The sequence below is a fragment of the Ptychodera flava genome, chromosome 12 (genome assembly GCF_041260155.1).
Source record: "Ptychodera flava strain L36383 chromosome 12, AS_Pfla_20210202, whole genome shotgun sequence".
Taxonomy (NCBI): Eukaryota; Metazoa; Hemichordata; class Enteropneusta; family Ptychoderidae; genus Ptychodera; species Ptychodera flava.
Window position 1 is genome coordinate 20,777,325 of NC_091939.1, and position 23,186 is coordinate 20,800,510.

Here is a 23,186-nt window from a genome sequence, read left to right on the forward strand (position 1 = left end):
TAGATACCACACAGAGCCTCAAGTACAATAATGCATGTCTCTGCAGACGCACTCAAATTTGTCAGAAAATTTAATTCTGGTGAATTAAAGCTACTGGATTCTTCTTTGAAGTGTCTGTGACATGTAACAATAAATGTAAGATATTTATTCATGGAGTAATATATATATTGCTAAAATCACTTAACTCTGTGTACAAAGGCATGCATTTTTCACTGCTGTTATACAGGTGTTTAAAAACAAAATAATAATGAGATTCTATGTGAATGTGGTACAAGTTACAATAAGGACACTGATATCATGTGCCAGTCTCTGACAGCTCCACATGATACCCATATTCTTACTTTCAAAATACACCAGTATTTGGCACTCACACTGATAGAAAAGTTCTTGTCAATACCACAGTACTTTGAAGCAAATTATCGCAGTCTCAATAATCCACAGCATTTACCATTCATCTGAGAATCAGTTCAGTGGATGAAAGCATGGAAACTTTCCCGAGGGATTGAAAAAGAATGTCATTATTTCCATGGATGAAAATGAAAAAGGAATTGACTGGCACTGAGAAAAGTACACATCTTGGTAAACTTGACAGGGCTCGTCCACTCTTAGTTATTTAACATCCTAAACACATGTTCACACTTGACATCCCACACATTCTTTCGATCTTAATTTAAATAACCAGATAATAACTTGCAGAATATTACCACAACACAATCATTAAAAATATTAATTTTTATTCACTGAAGCAATCATATTTACCGTAAATACTTCAAACAATTAAAGGAAGTTTTTCAAACACATGAGAACTACATATACCTCATATTTCATATGAAATTATTTCATTCAATCCGAAAAGAAGTACATCCATTAGAAATCTAAATTTTCCAATTTCTGTAAAATGTCATCATCATTAAATATTCGGCAGTGTTTCCTTCCAAATATGTACAAGCAATTATTAGAAGAAGAAAACTGGTATGTGTGTTTTGCCAAATCAAATTTATCCGAATTAAACTTGCATAAAATTTACATTCAGTCTAGTGAGTTGGAAGTTACTTTGGAAGTTACTTACAATAAAATGGCAAGCAGAAATATTCTTAAAATCAAGCAGCAAACAATTAACCCTTTGAGTGTTGTAATTTTTCCCACCAAAATTTTAGTGCAACCAATTTTTGTGAATTTTTCAGTGGCTGTAGTTTTTGATCAACATATAGAGAAAAACCTGAAAAAAATTAACTGGGTTACATTTATGGAGGTGACAACAATTGACTTTGGCACTCAAAGGGCTACATGTAGCATCAGAAAGCTTTAGAAGGTTTTAGCATGCACAGAAATAATCAATCTGTTGCACGTAAATTGTATGAAACCTTAAACACTAAATCATTCCAGTCAGTGGCGTCAGCTGCGATAAACTATTCTCCAGTTAATAGAACTGTCAGAGGAAGCATTTATTGATTCAAGATACCTCTCCAGCAGCTTTGGGTACTTTTTATTTAGACTCTCATTCACTCTATATCTGAAAATTATATTGTAACTGTGAGCACAGAAAGACTTTGATTGCATATGTTGAGGTAATGCTTAGGTAATTTTGAAATTGAGAGACAAGTACTGTTACCAAGTATATACAAATATGACATTGAATGTTATGGATACATATTCTATTTGTACAGTACATAACTGAAAGACTTGTTGCACTGTATTTTCATTTGTCATTGCATTTCGTTTTGGCTTCGAATAGTAAATTTTCAGGATTAGCATTTTGCTGCAGCAGTTTGATAAACGTATGTAAAATACTGGAAAAAGTCACAGTCCATTGCAAGGCATTAGTTTGTGACCTCTGAACCCATCAAAGCCATTAAATGCCTCATTTTGTCCATGTCAAAAATAAATCAAAATTTGTGTTACAGTATTTCAGTGTCTACAGTCAATATTCATACATGCAAGCAGCAATTGCATTGAAAGCTTTTACAGAAAAGTATAACAAATATGCTACTACTCTCCGCTTGCTAAGTAGGGTGTTTCATGGTCATGGATGGATCAATTGTTAATATTGCTGACATTTCCAAATACCGGTATATCTTCATGCATTTTGGTATGTCAGATAACTTCTTTATTTTTCTTGATGGATATGCTCGGTATACGTATGTTGATTGACGTGTAGCTATTTTTCATTAGTTTGAGAACTGTATCCTGGAATCAGACTTGATTTTCTGTGTAATAAGAAGACTTGAACGCAATATCTGTAATGGAAATGTCCTTTGTTGGAGAGCTGCCCATGAACAACTGGAATTCATTGGTGAAATCACGTACCAATGGTTTTTCACACTTACTCTGTCAAAAGTTCAGCTCAAATTTACTGTAATTTTTGTGCTGACACTCTCACATGCTGGGTATTTAATAACATGACACGACTTTCAACTATATCACCCTGTTTGTCCAAACTTCCCATTGACCATGAGCGGCATATACTGTATTGTGAAAAGTGGAAAGTCTATGTGGATAAAACCAAAAACCATGTTCTCGATCATTCTGTGCAATAGAATATCTTCTCTATACTGTTTTGTGAAAGCGGAAGGACTATGTGGCTAAAACAGAAAGCCCTGGTCTCGATCATTCTGTGAAATAGAATGTCATCTTAGGTAGAGCTGGTTTCACCAGATACCATTGTGATCAAGGATAACATTACACTTTTGTGACAACCACCTTAGCAACAAGACTTCTTTGAAGTTTGCAAAAGAAACATACCATATCATTGACTAGTCCCAATGTTTAAAAGCAAATTATACTACGCAATTTCTATGGCATACATGTACCATAGCAAATTGCAGAATAAACTGACTTTGTCCATAGGCCATTAAAAGAGAGTTCTTTTAACATGTAAATTGGCAACAATAGCTGTGGAAGGCCCATTTTTCAACACCGCGACCGACTGCATCCAAGTTAAAAAAATATAGTTCATCATAAACCCAGTCATCCACAAACTGAGCATGACCAGCAGCACATACGGTACTGCCTTGTCGGTTGTCATCCATTGTTACTCATAAAGTAGAGAAACCAGTTTTACGTAGGTCGCTTTCTCTTTCTCTGAATCATGTTCACTGTTAATGTACTCTTTAGCGTTCTTGATCAGATCTTGGTGCAGTTTTTCAGAGTCAATGAGTAATTCTACTTGCTCAATAAAAACCTGTGGAGTATCGAATATAAGTCCGGTCTTGTTATGTTGCACAATTGCCGTGTTCCCTGGTATGTCTCGTGCTATGACCGGCACTCCAAGATCCATTGCCTATGGGAAAAAAACAAAAAAACACATATTTTGTAAAATGTAATTTGCTGCCACTCAAAATGTTGTCTATTTTCTGACAGTTGACCAAGAAGAGTACTACACACGCGATTGTGCAATACCTTAGTCCAAGCTTAGTCCAAGCTTATATGAAGCTTGGCGCCGAAGCTCAAAACAATATTTTGCGTGCCAACCTTAAATTAAGACTGGGGCGCCCAAGATTAGCTGAAGCTCATCCTTGCACACCTTTGTTGAAGCTTAGGGCTAACTAACCTTTATAAAAGCTTAAACTTCCAAATCTTGTTCCAAGCTTGGGCAGTAAGCTTGGGCCGAACTTTACGGATAAGCTTTTAATCATCTTCGTGCAGCTTTTGGGTCCCTTGACCCAGCATTTGACCTAAGGGTTATTTTTTTGCTCAGTTTAGGGAGCCGATTTTGCTGCAGAGTCTTGCCAAATTATTGGTTTGAAAGTTATGATCCACATTTAAGTAAAAATATAGACCAGTAGGCGGGCTTTGGATAAAATAACCACGAACGCGTTGAAATATGTTTGCGTTGAGACTGACATCGCGACAGGAACACCTCTTGTCATCACTGTCCAGTACGCCCGGTGCTCATGTCGTCTGCACAGCTGAAGAGTGCGGCTTGATCGACTGCATCACGACTTTTATGAATTAACCACTATGTGACAAGTTTCTTGTTGACAAGGTTTAATACCGATGTACTGAATTATATCGAGTATAGCCAAATGAGCCACAAAAATCCGACTACACTTCTGAAAATACACGACAGCGAAGAGATGCACACACCACACTTTACGATTTGTAGTGACTCAGAAAGTTCGTGATCCTGTTCCTTGTAAGTTTTTGAAACAAATCATATTACGTAGTAAAGATACTACCACGAAAGACAACTCGTTTAAACAAGTTTAGTCATATTTAGGCAAGCCAGTGACAAAATATACGATCAGACGATGTAAATACCTTTGAAATAGTTTATTCGTATATTGCAACAAAATGTACACAGTAATCAGTATATACAAGTTACGAAGCTGTACTCACTTCAAGTATTCCCTAATCCGCTCACAAATTCCTTTCTAAGATGATAAATTCGGTATATTGGACGTGTAAGGAAGGACATGGATAATTCTTGAAGATGAACTGACTGGCACAACTACTATTAAATGTACATCCACGTTGCATTCGTACAACTCCAGGCGAGGCCGTACAGATATCTGTAGGTTTTCCTCCGGGAGCTGCGCGGAGGTCGATTTTGACCGGATTTTGGTGGGCCTCGTAACTTTAATGAAGGGCTTCGAGTATTTTTCAGAGCTGAAAAATTACTCACTTTACACACTCCAGCCTATGTTTCACATTTAATTCGGTATTTCATATAAATATTAACATCCTTCAAATTATGGAAACCCGGATTGACATCTTAATAATTAAATCATTTAATTTGAAATTTTACTACAACCACCCAGTGAAGTGGAATGGCCCAAAAGCGGAATAATATCAACAAGTGAAACGGTTGCCATCACTCCTTCGCAACCAACTTTCTATATGAGTACAGCGCGAATAATGAATAAAGAAGGGCCTATTTCTGTCGATTTCGTATCGAGTATCGAAATGCCGCCAGGGAAATGATCAAAACCAATGGATGCATGTATGATAAAGGGGTTATTATACATAATGCGTTTGCATTTTGGACACATCACTCGAATACAATACGATATCGACCAAACTGCGTATCTGCATTTTCCGCCGTACGTAACAGCTCGATGTTTGTCCTTAGGTGAAGGTTAAATGTCAAGCTTCACTGAAGCTTAATCCCAGCTAGGCTTGATTTAAGATTTGGTAATAACCCTGTTCCAAGCTTTGGACACATCCTTATCTCAAGATTTGCAAACAAGATTGGATTAATCTTTATTGACGACAAGCTTGGCCGAAGAGCATTGGCAAACCTTCACCCAAGCTTAGGTACCGCCAAGCTTGGACTAAGGTTCTGCACAATCGCGTGTGTAGTAGTTACCACATCACTAAACTATCTGTGAGGATAACACATGGAATAGTCTTTCTTATTATACCCTGGCCTATTTGTATAAATATGATAATAATATGCAGAAGAAATGAACTACCTTTTTATCTTATACATTGCTATGTGTTACTAGTCTGTTGACTTTCACTATTGAATCAACAATTAAAAGTGAAACATACACATTTGGTAATCCTCAATGTTTGAAGCAAATGACAATAATATTTCAGAATGGCATCAACAGGGGGGATTTTCCCCCTCTGCCAGAAAAATTAGGGGATTTCACCAGTTCATGTGTTCTACTTGTATCTGTAAGGTGTGACTGGCACCATTTCATGGGGGCTGGTCCCTCCTTGACAAATTACTAGGGGGTGCCAACATGTCAACAGAGGGGGAATCCCCCGTCCCCCTCTCCAGATGAAACACCAACGTTTCATTTTGCCATTCAGTACGTCTTCCAAAATTGTCAAATAGTATTATTTTGAATGTAGTCCAAGCACCTTTTATACAGGGCGCACTTTATAAAACCTCCGATGGCCTATTACTGTGGGGGTTTGCAGACCTTGGTTACATGGCTCTAGGACACAACTATGGTAAAGTTTGTGAAGGGATTGTCGTAAGGCCTTTCCAATGTACAACCTGAGTCTACAAAGTTCTGCAAAGAAATTCTGTAAGTGAAGGAATGCGGCCATTGCAATTTGTACAACATTTTGATAATAAACAGCAAAGTAATCAAAAACCTCTACTTCAAATTTAAAAGTGCATGACACAGTGGCAGCCAGCACATCTGAACACAACTTTCTGTCAGAAAATTGTCCGGACCAAACCTAATACACATGCACCATTGTATACTGGATGTTGAAAACAGAAATCCTCAACTGTCTACGCCAAATCCCTATTTTCCTATAGTTCAATGTTCCTTTAAAGGTAGAATGTTCCTCTTGGACAGATATATGGACTTAAATTTCTCGCAACACTTTTCTCGTCGACTGCTTGAGTGAGCTCATTTTGAAGCTCTTGAAGTGAAAAAAGTTGTCACCAGCTTATTATTTTTGTGAAAATCACAATCATTTTTCACCCATAGTTCAAAAAGTGATGGCAGCCGTTTTCTAATTGCAAATATCGGTCAGTTTTGTTTCCATAGTCCAAAAACTTGTATTGTGACCCCTTGTTATTCTTGGCTTTGAAAGATAATGGTTAAAAGTTTCCTTGAGGGACGTTGAGCAAAAGTATAAGCCATTCAATTTTAAAGCACATACAACCTTAAATGCATCCTAACACCATGGACATTAGTGAGAAACTCTCCATTACAAAGAATACCTGTAAAGGTCATTGAAGTTGTCCTTTATTGTGCAGTAATGCAAGCTCTCTAGGTCAATGATTATGCAAATTTATTCTTAGTGTGTAAAACTGACTGACCTCTAATATTGCTCCTGACATTCCCTCACTTAGTGACGAGTTGACCAGAGCATATGATTGGCTCATAGCTGCCTGAACATCTGGTTGCGGCAAGGCTGGAATGATGTGTACACCTGTTAGTCTGCAAACGAAAGAAACTCATGATGGGTAATTGAGAACAGGATTGGATACAAAAACAAGGTTTTTTAATGAAAAAACTAGACAATGATGTCTAAACTATACTTACTCTTTCATAGTTGACTTGACTTTTTCTGTTAAATCCGCATCAATAGCTGGACCAACTATCACAAAGTGGCAATTTCTGTTATTGCGATGCCATTCTGAAATGACCAGTATAGAACGCATCAACTCAATACTAGATGAATTCAGTGAAATGTGTTCATCCTGTTCATTGTCTGCTCTTTCCTCAGTACAGTATGGCTCGCATATTCTGTGATATGTTTTCCATACATGTATGATCACAGAGTGGTAATTATGGATGTTGTGCATATAATTATTTCATCATGCAAACCTACCACTGCATAAACGTTTTTATTCATTGAGGTACAAGCTCTGATTGTATATGCAAATGCAGTTATATCTTCATACGCACACACTTGAAAACAGTACTGATACATGTATATGAAGTTGACTTCACAATCATGAAACTTTAGAAAGGCTATAATTTTTCTTGTCTGTAAAGATTCCAGTGCATTGGCAAAGCTTTTAGTTTGTCACAATATTTGACCTCTGCTCTGTTTTATCAGGTGTTGGAAATGAAGTGAGACATTTAAAAAATACTGCACATACAGATATGAGATTGTATTAGATTATTTTCATTTTTATGTTGTGATCTTGATATAAAAACAAAACACACATATTTCAGAGTTAAATAACCAATATACAATCCTACATAATAGTAACAACAGTAACAACAAAGACCACTGAAGTCCTACTTTGTTGACACGGAATGGAAAAATTGACAGGCAGACACTCACTGGCAAAAGCATTGACTACGTACAGCGGATCTTTAACTGGTCTGATCCCAGCAACCAATAGGAATATCAGACTATCCTGTGAGATGTTGCATTGATGATAAAGATGATCTTTGAAACTGAATGTCAAGGATGGTTCTGTGATCACAGCTGGAGAAAAGTTAAAAAAAAAACAAAAGAAGTAATTTAACATACTATCAACTGTGAGGTCTCTTTGTATATCCTAGGCTATTGGCTCCTGTAAGTATTCAGAACATAGTATATTGTTTATAACATTAGGTAAACATTAAAATTTGCCAAATACCAGAAAAAATAACTATAGAACAATGACAAAATGTTTTGTAATGAAGACTTCAACTTTCAATCTTTTTCCTGCATGGCCTATCACTTCCATATCTGCCAGGTCAGTAATGGGCAGTATTGAGCCAAAAACCTGCAAGTATTTTTGCTAAATTGGCATGGTATTCCATGGTGGACCAAGTCAGTAAAAATAATGTTTCCAGCAATTCTGTTTTCAGGGACTTCAGTAGACTGTTGACAGCTGCTTGTGTCATTGTGGCAATGCTTTGCTGGGCTTCGGAACTCACCCCCTAGTCTTTGGCTCTTGATTGCTGGGACAAGTATACTCCATGGCACTTGCCACAGTGGCTATATCGGTAGTTCAGGAACAGAAGACACAAGGGGACTATCAACAGTATAAGCCTTAAAATTTTCAAGTCTTTATAAGATGCTACATGATGGGACACGTTTTGCCTCAATGGTTTTATTCAATCAGCTTGACCTGATAGAGACAGGTGAACTTGGCAGGAAAAGGCTAAATTCTTCATATTTATTGTGCCACTGAGTGGTCTCTTCTGCATCAGCAGTCCAAAGTTGTGATAATGTGGATTCATACAATACGTCACGGTACAGGCAAGAATTACAGCCCATTTGACCCCATAAATTAATGTCCTATGGTGACACTAACCAATATCAGACACTATATTGCCCTCCCCTGCCAATTTCTGGCTTAAGAAATATACCCATATTTTCAGAGACTGACAGATGGTGGTTATTTAGAGTACAGTATTCAATTGTTAGGTAAAAATAGTTGATATCGATGAACAGATTCACAATGCTGATTTACACTGTGTGGATATAGGTTACATATCCTTGCAGGAAGTAGGTCACTTGGTAGTCGGGTATGTGTCACTTATTCTGTGACACTTCATTGAACGATAAGAATGGTGATGACATGTAAGCTTTATGGACTTTTATCAGAACCTTTGAACCAGGTTACCGTCCTGAACACCAAAATGCAGGAAAGGGGTATAGGTCATTTGTTCTAAGCTGAATGCATTGTACAGTTTAATTGACGTGCACTATGGGTAGTAATTTTAGAGATCAACAAAATTGGTTCAAATTCCCTCCTTTAAATACAGGTGCCATTCACTGCTATCAAGCCAACTGATATATACATTGATATCAATTGAATTATCACTGATTGATATATTGATGTGTATACTCTGCTATCATTGTTCCAACACACTGGAGATAACTGCTAGACATCACAAATGCATGTATTGATGCTTATAGTACAGATGAACTGATTTCTAAAGCCATATTGTTTGACCAGACCATTTTACCCACTCATCACTGATGTGTTCCATGACGTTTCTCATATCAAAATATAGCATAAGATGAAGATTCAGCCCCAAACAGAGAGTCAAAATACCGTATGCAAAGGTCATGAGAGGTCACTGACCTTGTGGCTGCTGATACACTTTATCTTCAATGTCAGGCTGTCAAAATAGAAAATTCCAGGTCATTCTTTGTGTGTAACAGACATTGTGCGGTGAACCAAAAGTTTGATAGAACCAAGCTTCCATAGGAAGAGAGCTAGTGCACTTTTTTGTCTTTGTAGGCTCTTTCATGTTGTCTGTTGATGAGTAAAGACATGTCAAGATGTCTGTTTTAATATGCACACATAATTTCTCTGTTTGTTGTTGATGCAAATTACTTGTACATGTAATTAATTTGAATCTGAAACTTTTTTCTGAATCTGATTCTGATACATTTTCTGTTTGTGACATGTATCTTGTTAAAAGGTAAATGCTTTGCCATCTTGTGTATTTTGAATGTCATATCCACAGCTGACTGAAAAAAAACAAACAAACTAAATGCACTCACCCACAGATTTAAAGTTTGTTTGCGCATAGCCTTGCTGAAAGCAACGACAAATCTGAGAATAGAAAAGTAGAATTAGAGTCAAGGGAACATAGATATTAAGTTTTACAACCGCTTGTTTCAACTTTTACAAATGCTTGTTTTTTCTCATTAAACTTGGAGACCTATGCAGGGAATGCCTAGAAAATTTATGGACAAAGTGAGCTTTACAATCATGTTTTAGTTTTATTCATTCCATCCTGTCATGTGGTCGGACCTAAATATATGGAATTGGAAAGGAGTAATGAGGACATCAGTGAAAAATGTTGGTGAAAGTTTTTGTTTTTATTCAGTACAAAGGTAAACCCCGCGAATTTGATAAGGAAGTTAAGCTATTGGGTCAGTGGAGAAAAGGAATTCAAAAGCAAAGAAGAGAAAAGGAATTCAAAAGAATCCTTGTGAAAAACTTACTTATTAAAGAACTTACTTACTGTTCAGTTTTTTAAACAAATTTTCGACTAACCTTGATTTGTTTACTGCCTTTGTCATGGTATCCATTTTCTCCATGTTTTTATAATGTTCATTAACATCTGTTCCACCCAGAACTATTCCATATGGAATGGAGCATTCTGCAGGAAATAATGACATGAATATATTTATGTTTGCACTAACAAGTAATGATACAAGATCTTATTTCTTCTTTCTTTATGTGAATTCACTTCTAAAAGAAATACAACATATGTATGGCTAGTTTCAAGTTATATTTGAAAAAAATTTCATGATGAGTTTTCTATATGTGTCCCCAGTACACTATACTTCATATAGCCAAGAGTCACAGGACTGGTTTCTTTGGTTAAACAAGTCTGAGTATTTTATTCACCAACATATCCAGTACATGTCATATAAACTGCTGACAACTGGGTGTCTTTTCCTGCCACTAATTTTTACCCCTTTGAGTCTGAACAAGTTTGAACATAAGGTGTTTTCATCATACATCAGCACACTTGTAAACTCCATAGATCTTTATCATGCCTTTGGGAGCAGATTATGGGCCCTGTGGCTGTATGCGGGATAGAAGTGTGAGCATCGAGATCTGCGAAGAATGTAGTTCAGTGAAAACTTTACCCATGAGAAGTCTTCCTGAGCGGAAGGCATGGATTGCGACAATGGCACTGATTTCTTCTCTCTTGATGTACTCTTCAAAGTCAGCTGCCTCTTCAAAATCACAACAGTTGACCAGGTGACAAGATATGTGTTCAGACTCTACATGTTGGCTGGAATACAAATCAAACCAAGATACTGAGAATGAAGGCAAAATTTAATGTGTTGGCATAAGTCTAAGGAAGCTGTCAGAAAACTTTGACTACATTGCTAAAAACCTTATCAGGGCTCTTGCAGAGAATTCCTGTGGTAGAGATGTTGCAGAATGAATTGTGTCACTGTACATGTATCTGGTGACTGATCAACTCCACCCTTAAAAGTGACCATGGTCAACTCAACCCAAAGTCAACTCAACCCCAAAACCCTGTACAACTTGACCCCTAGGCAAATCTACCCCCTTTTATTTGCTCACGTGTTGACACACGTGAGCATATGTTTCAGCGATGTCTGTCTGTCTGTCTGTCTATCTGTCTGTGTACTCAATATCTCAAAAACGGCTCATCAGATCAGAATCAAATCTGGTACATAGATTCAGTTTGCAAATGGCAAGAACTGATTAGTTTTTGGTTGGTGTGGCTTGCTTACTTTTTGCTCATTTGCATAATTAATGATTTTAGAAAAAACTGATATATTGACAATGACTGCACACAATTTGATGAGATTCGCTACAAATGTTGATCACACCAAGATATATCAGCTTTGAAAGATATTAAGGGGTGACGTGAAAGATAATTACTAGTTTGCATGTTTCATGAAATTTCTTAATTAGGAGTATATATCTGAATTTACTCGATCAAAATTGACAAAACTTGGTATCCATATTGAAGATACCATGATTTAACCTTATTGAAAGTCATTAAGATGGGGCACCGGTATCTTTTTATATGGTTGCTATGGGCCGTTTTTGGGCTTACTTATGACTTTCGAGTAAGACGCTTGCCGTGGGTTGGCTAGGTACAGCGACAAGTCGAAATCCGATAGTTGTATGAGCGCGCGCCCCCTGACGACATTGATATGCAAATTAGGTAGTGCAAAGTTCAAAACCCTAAGGCTTTGCAAAACGCTGCATGTCAACGGAAGTAGTTGTGCGAGGGTCATTCTGGTGACCCATGGAAAGTCTTGACGGATTTTGTTTGCAGCGAAAACGGCTCGATGTTGGTATTTAGCATGGTCGTTACACCCCTACAAAAATCATGGATTTGGTGCGTTTTCAGACGGGTATTTCGCCTGATAATCCTTTTCGACGAATGGATATTTGCGAAAACGATGCGTCAACAGTTGCAGACATTGACTGTTTACATTTGTGTAAAATAACGCTGAAATCGGTTCATTGTAGAAAAAGCCTAGGGATTTTACTGTCGACGGTCCAATGGCGGCGACAGAAAACCATGAATTTTCAGCGCCCGAAAGAGTTACCTTGGAGACTAGTCGCGTCTGTTTCGTACGCGGGATGGTAGAAGAACCAATGCGGACAGAGACGCTTGCACAGGCTGTAGGAGGAAAGTTGCAGGCTAGATACAGGAAAATTTCTGAAGTGCTGTGTGATGCCGAAAAATTGCATCTCAACAATAGTACTAAAAGTTACGACCGAGATTCTGTCTTCCGCCTCACACTCTTGGCATTTGACAGACCTATTAACTGACCCTGTCCAACACTGCAAGCGCCTAGCCTAGGATGCCCACCAGCAACAGTATGATGGAGACACCAGGACAACATAGTGACTTGTAGATTGATAGGGAGGATCATCACTACGTCATCGTCATGTGCAGAAATGACAGAACAGAAAATGTATTTTAGTAAGGTAAGTGGGTATGTTTGTTTCACTGTTGTTTAATGGTTTCATAAATAGGACCTTGGAGCTGGAGGTAGAAATAGCCAGCCTGTGTTGTAAACAGTTTTTCCAAAATATGGGTCACTGTGTCCCCTAGCTGACAATTATAGGTGGTCATCAGCAATATTTGAGTGACAATTTACCTAGGAATTTCTTCAATATTATTGATAAATTGTATAGAAATAGTTTTAATTGTAGTGACTAGTATAAATGATTTTCAAAGCTATACTGCTTATGGCTTTGGGGGGAACAATGCATGATAAAAATTACAATATGAATATGAATATGAAATTTATAAACATGGGACAGTGCAATTCAGAAATTTCATAAGGCTTCACACATAAAACCTGGATAGATTGGGTTGATTCTGTAGGTGCGTAAACTGTTAAGTTGGCATCATACTCATCCTCATCCTCATCCTCAGGGGTCATGTGAAAATGAGGATGAGGATGATGCTACAGCGTCAGCTTCACTGGCGTCAGATCCGATTATTCCCGAATGCGTCTGATGGAATGATAAGTGTAAAATCGACTCTAAAATGTGCTCCAATCAAAACACAGTGGGGTTTGTATTTCATAATATTTAGTAACCTCTCCTCTTAATATCTGTTTCTTGCGGTGTAGTTACAACGCAACATTCTAATAGCCCTTAAAGTTCAAAGGTTGTATGTTTAATATGTTGACTTTTCAGGCGTCAAGTCATAGCTACACAAGTTAATTGTTTTATATGTCCTCTGAATAATTAGGGCTTTCATATCACCTCTCATGGTGGCGATTTTTACACATTTCGGACCATGTATACCTTTTTGGCACCAATTTTTTTAAAATCTTAACACAAGAGTTGATAGGATACAAACAAACGTATCCACGGATCCATGGACTGAAAATAACAAACATTTCAAAAAACTAGTCTGTATGGGATATTGTAACGATAGAATATTACCTGCAAACAGTCAAACGGTTCAAAATAAAGTTATGAAAGAATGGACTAGTTATTTCTTTAGTTATGGGTGAATTTTATCATTCATCCGTCATCAGGTAGTGTAACTTTGGCAATCTTCGGATACGATGCTGAAGCTGAGGCTGAGTAGCGTCATTTTTAGCGTCAGCTAGAAAGGTCACCAGAGGATGAGGATCAGGATGACGCCAACTTTACCTTCGTTGATTCTGTCAGTGATTTTTTTAAATCAAGATGCAAAGGTGTCTAGAGTGCATCTTGATGAGAACACAATTTTTGTAGATTAATTGAACATGAGAGAGATGATTCATTGGAGATTACTCAATTCTCTTTTGACTAAATGCTAATATTTATAACTGGATCATTCTGTTGAAAATTTGGTCAGAAGACAAATTGAGCCATCTCCTATGAAAACACACTGACATGTTCAATTATAAACAACAAAGAAACTGGTTATTGATTGATATAGCTATTTTATTAAAAATATATATTATATTCTGTAATCAGCCCCCAAACTGTGTTCAATTAAGAGTGATAATAAAAACTGTATGTAAATTAAATAATTATAAAAATGAATTAAATCAAATCATCATGATATCCTTTGAAAATGTTTCATAATTTGATTAGTTGTATTTTCTCTTTTAAATCCCAAACTTTTTAATTTATTGACGAAATCCTGAACAGTTGACCCCGTGCATATAAATCTTGAAGTTTTTCATATGTAAGATTTTTCTCCACCAATTTACTGTATGTGTAGTTTGATATTTTAATAACTGAATTGTGTGGTGGAGTGTTTTCTACAAATTTTAATTTCAGAGCTGTTACAGCATTGTAATGATGATATTTTTTCTCCCAGGTGTTTGTTGTTTCTGTGACATTTTTTGTTTCGATGCATTGCAGATGCTGCTTCACCCTTCTGCTGGTCAAGACCATTTTCAGTGCCCTTGTGTCCTCAAGTGACCTATGAGCTGTAAAAGAAGATCAATACGTGTATTGGTAAGTAACATTTATTTTCAGTAGATTTATGATGTTCTAGTGTACTGTAGTGCAGTGTCTTTGCCTGTTTTTCCCATTGACTGTCTGCAAGAATGATTGTCATCACACAACACCCAAGCCAATGGACCTCCTATTCTGTCACATGTACCTTTCTATACTTGAAAACTGGGACAGCCCTGTTAAGTGCATAAATGTATGAACTACAACATCAAACTGTCATTACTCACCATTATACCTGCGTCTTGGAAATAGAACTTTAAAGATAGACTCCATTGATACACTGGTTGTCTTCAGTACATTCTGAGACTTCAGCTGAAAAAGTATAATCCTTAATTTGTAAATTGTTCATCACTCTTCAATCAAGTTATTGACAATAATATGATTGTTATGGTAACGAATTTATATCTTTTACCGAAAAGTACAGAGCAACATGCACCACTCTTTGTAATTGCTCTGGGGAGAACACTGAGTATATTTCCACATATGTGATGTTTCATATATGTGAAGATTTAAAGTTAATTAGCAAATTTGGTTCTTTTGTTGTATTTGTATTAATATATTTTCATTGGTTTGCCTGCTTGCATTTTTCTTATTTACAAGCCTTTTTGACCAAGTTAATGTTCCTTTAACCACATTAACTTTGGCAATAACAAAAATACCTTCCTATGCCTACATGTATTAACATGTACATATATATTGTTTCTCAACTACAGTTTACACATGAGCTGTTCATCTACTCACCCAGTCCATCTATGGTAAGTTTTGTCCATACATGTAGTTGAATCTGACTCTACACAAAAAATCTGTGTTTGCTGAGGCCAAGTAAAGATAAGGTTTGTGTCTCATCCTAGACATCTTGCAAAAATGATGCAGTGACATGTTTTTCTCCATTTTTTCATTCTTCAACCAACAAGAATGTGCAAACAACATGAAGACAATATGCAGAAAAAAGGTTGATGCAGTGGGTCTGGATTGATGAGCGTGTGGTTGAGAAACAAACTTATATTTTTCTTGGCCTAAGTAAACACAAAACAAAAAAACTTCATAAAAAATATCAAGACCTCAAAAGTTACCAGCCTTTCACATTTGCTGATGTTAAAATAAACACAGCTACAACTTACCTCTCTACATAGTTTCAGTGAGTCAGCAAAATGCAAATTACAGTCTTTCATCCTGGCTACAATAAAGTCTGTCATTCCTCTTACATGGATTTCTTTGAAAAGTAGAGGATAGTCATAAGCATAACCATTATGGGCTACCATTACTGTAAGACAAATATGTTTAATAAGTATGACAGTGACACATAGTGTAGACCTTATGCACCTAGCATCCATTCAGTAATCTCCAAGCAATCAGTCTGTTCATCATTATTAAAGGGATTAAGTCACTCTTTTTGACATTATTTTGGTTATTTTAGTTTGTAATGTTATAAATGTTGTTCTGGTCACTAAATAATGCTTAATCACTGGTTGATAAAGTTCACATGAATTCTTCTTTAGAACAATTTTTGGTACATACCAAAAGTTAAATGATGGAAGTAATAATGCGTTTCGTCTGTGTATAGAGTGTGAGTTGAGCTGTGGGAACCAGTGATTGAGCCCATTTCCATAAGCAGAACAATAAGATAATATCCACAAGAAACTTCAAACTACAATAATTGAGTGGTGATTAGCAATATGCCCTAAAAAAATAATTTTTATTGTTATTCTTTTGATCAATAATTTGATTTATTTATAAATCTTAGTTATATTATGTGAGTGTACTTGCCTGGATAAATTGTGCGTTGTAGTTTTTCCTGTACTTCCTGTACAAGGGTGGCCACCCAATCTAAGAAGGATGGTAGTGCCGTGGATAGTTTTGGTTTGCCCTGTAACATTCCCTGGGAAATACCTGTCTTCATTGCAACTGGAAAGGGAATGTTTGAAATATAATATTTATTCCTGTGAAAATAATCCGACCCATTCCATAATCATGGCATTTTTAAAATTAACTTTCAGTTATGTTTGAACTTTGCTATTTTAATACTCTATACTAACCTATTGATTTGATCTTTGCAGAAGTCTTAACAAGAGTTGAAACTCAAGAGGAGTTTCCAGATCCTGGATTCTGTGGGGTATGTATGCACTGGCACCAATCTCTATGATACTATCTCTGTGTGTGTTTCCACCAGTACCCTCTAAATCAAAGATAATAAATATCCTTGATTGCATAGAGGGTACTTGTTCAATTCCAGCTTCAGTCCAGTACCATAGGTAGATGAAGTTGCTGCAGCTTGAGTACTGGCGTTGTTGGTAGCAACTGTACTAGATGGAGTGGTTGTGACAGTAGGTGTTGCTGAAGCCATGTTGTCTTCAATGATGACAGTCTCATCCTCATCACTGCTGTCACTCTGATCTACAGCCATACTTTGCCCACATATTGAACAGTTGTCACACCAGTGGCTCTAATACTGTCCATTCTAGTCTTCTCATGCCGCAAGCGACGCTTCCTGTTCTTCTTTTGTGTAGCTCTGTGTTTGAGACATGCAATTCACTAATCTAATAATTCTAATAGAAAAAAGACTGTAGGTACATTGTATACCACCTGGAGCACTTGTAGAAAATACCCTATCCCAATAAAATGCTGTGTAAACTATAGGCTGCTGAAATGTATGAGCCTCATCAGTAGAAAAGCAAAGAGTGCAGCCAGACTATCATTGCACAGATACAAATTAATTTGAATTAATACAGACTCCTTCATCAACTTCACGTTACATTTGACACTGCTCTATTATTTTTTAAAACATTTTTGTTAAGGGTTGATTTTCTTAATAATGAGCGTGTGTACAATCACTGATTTTTATGGGTTTTGAAATTCTCCGGAATTCAGTGAAGAATTAATGATGCATGTGATCGCCGGAGATACTTGAAGCACACAAAGTTTTAGTAATACTGTTTATGTGAGATCACGATTTGAGGCCTTAATGGGTAGCAAACCTATGAGTTCCTCAATAAAATCAATGTAGAATGCAAACATTTGATGTCAGTGTGACAAACTATACAAAATGTAGAAAGGTGCCATTAAGATGCAGGATACCTTTTCTTGATGACTTTCTGACTTTCATTCTCTGCTTTCTTCAGTCGCCACTGTCTTTGCTGCTCTAACACTGCTCTAACTGCTGTTTTAGGAACATCAACTTCTAAGTACAGGAACAGCAGCAGTTTCCAAATTGGTCCAATATTCTAGGTAAGTAAAATATTTAGGTCTCTAGTTTTAATTCATATCTGAAACACAATTGGCCTATTTTCTGTTATATGGTTTGTCAAATCATTGTCACTTGTGTTTGACAATGATTCAACATACCTAAATGATGAACTCTGTGAGATGCATTACAAATAAAATATTTACTGTACTAACAGCATGATGAATGTCTCCTTTTGTGAGTCACTCCAAAATGATCTGTTTCCCCTCAGCCTTCACCTGTGAGGAACAGGTTATATGGGGTGACTCACAATCCCTTGGGTAGACAGCCATATACTGTTACCCTCATAGCAAATCAATAGATGTAATATACCAAGTTATTTTTTTGGTAAGGAATAAAACAATAAAAAACACTCAACATGCTAAACCATGATTTTGTCCCATGTCACATTGAAGTGTATTATTAATGATGTTATTTTCCAATTTTACCTTGTGCAAGATTGCCATATCCGTCTTCATACAGTAGTGTTTGTGACCTAGGTAAATCCTTTTGTCTCTGTATTTTAGTGCCAGCGAGTGGAAGGCCTCAGCAACATTGTTGTGAATTTACCAGCAGGATTAATGTATTCTTCTGGCTTGTTAGCTACTTTCTGCATGATGTCTGTGAATTTCTTTAACTGTTCTGGACAATTCACCAAGTTTGTAGTGCTGTAAGGCTTACCGTCTTTCTTCTGAAAATAATTTTAACATTTAAAAAAAATTAAAAATGTAAATTAGACACATTTCCATTGTAGAAGTACAACATTTTATCATGGAGAATGTAAGAAGACATTTGTAATCATTATATTATTAATAATAGTTATGAAACTTGCATCTTTATATTACAGGTGTATGAATGATCCTGACAATGATACACACCTTTGGATGAAATCTGCACCATTCTGAAGAATGATCATCAGAGTAGTGTCGTGGAAAATTCATCACTGCCTCTGCAAATTCCTGGAGCGGGTTTTCTGCTTTCAGGATGTCTTCTGAATTTACAAAGTGATTGAATGACTCCTTGAATGCATCCACACTTTAGCTGTAAAGCGTTTGCACTTGGTATTGCACTGTAGAACAAGAAAATTTGTAACAAAAGATATTTTTTATAGTATTTCACAAAGCCATATACCACAATCTCTTATTATACACCATAGACAATGACTGACTATTCAATATGGATATAATACTCACAATAACTTCAAAATATGGTTTCATAATTAATGGAGTAGTGGCACCTGTGCAGATATCCACAACATGATGAATAAAATAAAGAGAGTAGTCTTAATCTGCTGTTTTGATTGACACACCACTACTGTAAATTCATAACGTATCGCTATTTGCACATTTCTCATATAATTTGGTTGATTCTGTAAGCTCACATCAACTTTGCTGTATTGCAACCAGAAGTAGATAATTCCTAGTGAATTTTAATGTAACCATCATAAAATTTGTGTTGGTGTAATAAAATATCAAGTTTAACGAAGGAATATTATTTTTGCTTCTATCATCCACATACTTTCCAAACATAAAGTTTCCAACTCCCTTCCAAAGGAACCCAATCTTACCTTACATTTCACTTGTGACAAGTTTGCCAATTCACCATAGAGAGTTTTCTGAACATGATTGCTGCAGTAAGTGACTTCAGCTTCAGGGAACAACTCCACCAATATATTGCCGAGAGCTGCATCTTTGTCTGCAATTAGCCGACTGATGGTGATACCTGAAGCTTTGACACTGTGACAGATTTCACTAAACATGTCTCCCTCCGCCCCAGCACTTGTTCCCTCCCAATTATGTCCCTGGCCAAGTTTGGTTCGGTGAGCTCTGAAGGCGATCTTCCCACTCTTCAGATCATGTAGGGTGAATGAACTATTATTAGCATTTCTTCTGCTTCCATAGAAACCGTCTGCCACTGCCTCCCAGTTGTGCTCATCACCCTGCTCTTTTACCATACGCTGCACCTCACTGCAAGACCAGTCACATAGTGTGGTAATTGCTGGGAAGAGCCAGTTTACATCCGTCTCAAATGTGGACTCTGCTTCTCTGGGCAACCCCAGCAGATCAATCACATCACTGTAATCTTTGTGATACTGACCAGACATTAAAAATGACATGACAGTGTATGTGGGCAGCCAGTTTCTTGGTCTTGTCACCCCCTTAATTTTTTTATCATTGACCAATTCCATCTGATTAAAACAAACATTACAATTAAATCTCAGTACATTTTTTCAATTTCATGACACAATTTTCCCTCTTGACATTTTCCACAGTTTGTTTGCTCCACAAAATTAATAATAGTTTCTGATGTTGTAAGGATAGGATTGTGAGATGATTGAGTTGAAAGAGATGAATTTATTAATGATGAAGGAAAAGAAAATTCTTCTTGGGAAATATATTGATTTAATTTTCGTGATGTGATATTTTATCTGATTGGTAAGCAATGGGGATTGTTTGATTGGCAAATAGGAGACATGGTAAAATTTGTAGTAGAATTATTTGATGGATCTATTTGGGGCCCTTCAGTAGAAGAGTCTGCACTGACTTCCAGTCCGTCTGGTACAAGAGCTAGAGAGAATGGTAAATGGCGAGAAAGTTTAGTCTCAACTAATGCGATGGGTGTAATATTGTCAAAACTGACGAAGCCCTAGCTGCAGTCGCAGCTCTTGCAGTTTTTTTTCCCGGCGAGTACGGGTTGCAACGGAAAAATGAGATCTCCTTTTTCCGTGGCAACACATACTCCCCCAGGGAAAACATACGAGAGCGCGAGCTACGACTGCAGCTAACGAAGCCCTATAGACATCAGATCGCATCATTGGTGCAGTGAATCACTATACTATCGATGTTTGTACTCCACATGGAACATTGAAAACATCACAACAGTGTACTTCCATCATCCCGAAGAATGACAACACAATGAACTTCCTCACACGAAAAGAAGCGAAGCATCGGGCGACACTTACCACTTTCCGATGCGGAAGTCAAAGTCCTGAAGTCGGCATCTCCCGATCCCGGTATCTTGTGCTGCTCACTCCAACGTAAATGACTGCAGCGACAGCCACACGTTGTCTTTTGGGTTTTCGGGGCATTGGTATCAAAATCTCTCCAAAATTTCGTGGAAAATTTCAGTTTGACAAAAAGTTACACACCGATCTTCAACTACCGGCCTGTACAATTTTCGGTCAAGTAAGGTTATGTTTACATCTGTGTACGCAAGCGCAGTAGGTAAGTCTCGCGTTTTACGTGAACTTTGAACTCACGTTACTAACAAGATTATGCAAATTTCACTAGGGAAAAGATACCGGTGCCCCATCTTAAGCATTTTTACTGCATCCACATCCTAATTTGCATATTTAATGAATTTTTGAAGTTAAGGATATATATTTAAAGTTACATGACCAAAATTGATGAAACTTGTTATGTACATTAAAGATACTATGATCGAACATTATTAAATGTCATTCAGCATTTTTACATCAGCCAATTCCTAATTTGCATATTTTATGAACTTTCCTAATTAGGGGTATTTATCTGAACTGACTAAACCAAAGTTGACAAAACTTGCTATGTACATTAAAGATGTTACGATACGACATTATTGAAAGTCATTAGGCATTTTTACTTCATCCAGCTCCTAATTTGCATATTTAATGAATTTTAGAAATTAAGGATATATATTTGAATTCACATGATGAAATTGATGAAACTTGCTATGTACATTAAAGATACTATTATGTAGGCTAACATTATTGAACGGCAAAACATTTTTGCTTCAGCCAATTCCTAATGTGTGTATTCAATTATTGATGATTATACCAGGTTATACCAATACTGAAAGTCATTTCGCACCTAAGTTTTCATGTCAGCTAATTTATAGTTTGCATATCTAATGAGCTTTCAAAGTTTGGAATATATAGTTTGAAGGACTTGACCAAAGGCAATTAAATTACACTTGCTATATTTGAATACTTAATGACCTATAGAGTTAATCTGTGGTGAATATTGTTTATCATTGTTTATTATGTTGATCATAATACTTTCAATGAAGTTGCAAACATGTGGCAAAGGTTCAATTTACACATAACTGCAATATATAATGAAACAAGTGAGCATTTACAGTTCATATCTGGTTCCACAGTTTACTGGATTCCAATAGTGAATGAACTTGCGCGGAAACTGGATAGTTGATACATGTTGTCATGCTCCATACAAGTACAATAATTCATAGTATTGCCGATTAATGTTTTCTGTCCTGCAAAAAATGTCTGTACTGTGTAGCCAATAGACTTGAAGATCTGTGGCTTGAGAGGACACTCTCTACGTTCCCCCTCTAAATAATAAAGAAATTAAAAGCCTATTTCGCGTCTTCATGAAAGGAAGTGAAACATTGAAGTATTAAAAATTAATATGTGCACTTGTGCGACATACTTTTGTGATATCGAGCTAGTAATCCAGCAACCGTCCATTCTTACCTTAACCTTTGGGCAGATGTTGTATTGCCCGTGGCGCTTTGTAGTGGTCCCATGATCGACAACTTCATTTGGTTCATTTTTGACCAGTATAGTAATATACCGGTAGTATTATTGTACTGTCCGCGGTTTGACAGATGGACAGGTGACATCGACGATGAACTCAAAACACAGATGTACTTCAGACGTTTACGACCATAATCCTATATATCCCATGACATCGTTAATTGTTGGTGTTTATGTTGTGAACGCTACTTCAAGCTGGTGCGCTGGGATGAGTACACTGTACATACATATAGGCGCGGCAGCTGTTCAGCATCAGTTACTTCCGGGCGGCACGTCAGGACAGTTCGCAATCGCAGAAACGGTAATGGATTACAATAAAGTGTTTTGAGGAAAGACTGTCGGATGCTGATGACGGCAACCACTTTCGTTTTCGACTTTCAAACGCAACATTTTCACCGATATAAAGTCCGGTCGTAAACTTGTAATAGAGACAGGGCAAAAAGGCGAAAGCCGAGGGCGCAATTTTTGTCCACAGCGTCCATGCACAGCGTCCGAGTAACGAAAACAATCAACAGTGAAACATCAACTTGTCTTTCAGTTTGAATTCGTTTTCAGTTTTCTCAAAGTTATTGCTCGACTTTGCCGTTCACACACTCACTTTTAAATGAAATCTTCCTCCAGAGAACATTTTATCGTAG

The 23,186-nt window shown here is 36.9% G+C and overlaps 2 protein-coding genes across 4 annotated transcripts; both read right to left on the bottom strand.

Moving 5' to 3' along the window:
* Positions 1-717: 717 nt before the first annotated feature.
* On the bottom strand, positions 718-23,066 carry LOC139145379 (glycosyltransferase 1 domain-containing protein 1-like). Its single transcript, XM_070716507.1, has 9 exons — positions 22,486-23,066; positions 10,975-11,123; positions 10,373-10,478; positions 9,874-9,925; positions 9,449-9,485; positions 7,708-7,854; positions 6,957-7,050; positions 6,731-6,851; positions 718-3,280 (listed from the first exon to the last, which is right to left on the bottom strand). Exons 1-9 carry the CDS (start codon positions 22,632-22,634, stop codon positions 3,032-3,034), a joined length of 1,104 nt encoding a protein of 367 aa, XP_070572608.1. The 5' UTR covers positions 22,635-23,066; the 3' UTR covers positions 718-3,031.
* LOC139145383 (uncharacterized) lies at positions 14,257-22,486 on the bottom strand. 3 transcript variants are annotated; one of them, XM_070716513.1, is made up of 10 exons: positions 20,977-22,486; positions 19,582-20,581; positions 18,893-19,083; positions 18,464-18,705; positions 17,870-18,015; positions 16,831-17,303; positions 16,562-16,699; positions 15,916-16,058; positions 15,022-15,106; positions 14,257-14,766 (listed from the first exon to the last, which is right to left on the bottom strand). In XM_070716513.1, the coding sequence occupies exons 7-10, from the start codon at positions 16,692-16,694 to the stop codon at positions 14,456-14,458; spliced, it is 672 nt and encodes a 223-aa protein (XP_070572614.1). In that variant the 5' UTR covers positions 16,695-16,699; positions 16,831-17,303; positions 17,870-18,015; positions 18,464-18,705; positions 18,893-19,083; positions 19,582-20,581; positions 20,977-22,486; the 3' UTR covers positions 14,257-14,455. The 3 variants fall into 3 exon arrangements, 2 of the variants coding, with proteins under 2 accessions (XP_070572614.1, XP_070572615.1); XR_011554912.1 differs by lacking the exon at positions 20,977-22,486 and having other exon boundaries at positions 19,582-20,261; XM_070716514.1 differs by having other exon boundaries at positions 19,582-22,486.
* Positions 23,067-23,186: the final 120 nt, after the last annotated feature.

What these genes read in the sequence shown, in the direction of transcription:
- LOC139145383 (XM_070716513.1), bottom strand. Translation starts at nt 16,694, where the DNA reads ATGAAGACAGGTATTTCCCAGGGAATGTTACAGGGCAAACCAAAACTA. An exon ending in ACAACGCACAATTTATCCAG is followed by an intron (nt 16,059 to 16,561) that starts GCAAGTACACTC and finishes TTTGTCTTACAG; the next exon opens with TAATGGTAGCCCATAATGGT. An exon ending in CACTGAAACTATGTAGAGAG is followed by an intron (nt 15,107 to 15,915) that starts GTAAGTTGTAGC and finishes ATACTTTTTCAG; the next exon opens with CTGAAGTCTCAGAATGTACT.
- LOC139145379 (XM_070716507.1), bottom strand. Translation starts at nt 22,634, where the DNA reads ATGTCACCTGTCCATCTGTCAAACCGCGGACAGTACAATAATACTACC. An exon ending in ACATCTGCCCAAAGGTTAAG is followed by an intron (nt 11,124 to 22,485) that starts GTAAGAATGGAC and finishes TTTGTATTCCAG; the next exon opens with CCAACATGTAGAGTCTGAAC. An exon ending in CGTAGTCAATGCTTTTGCCA is followed by an intron (nt 7,051 to 7,707) that starts GTGAGTGTCTGC and finishes TGGTCATTTCAG; the next exon opens with AATGGCATCGCAATAACAGA.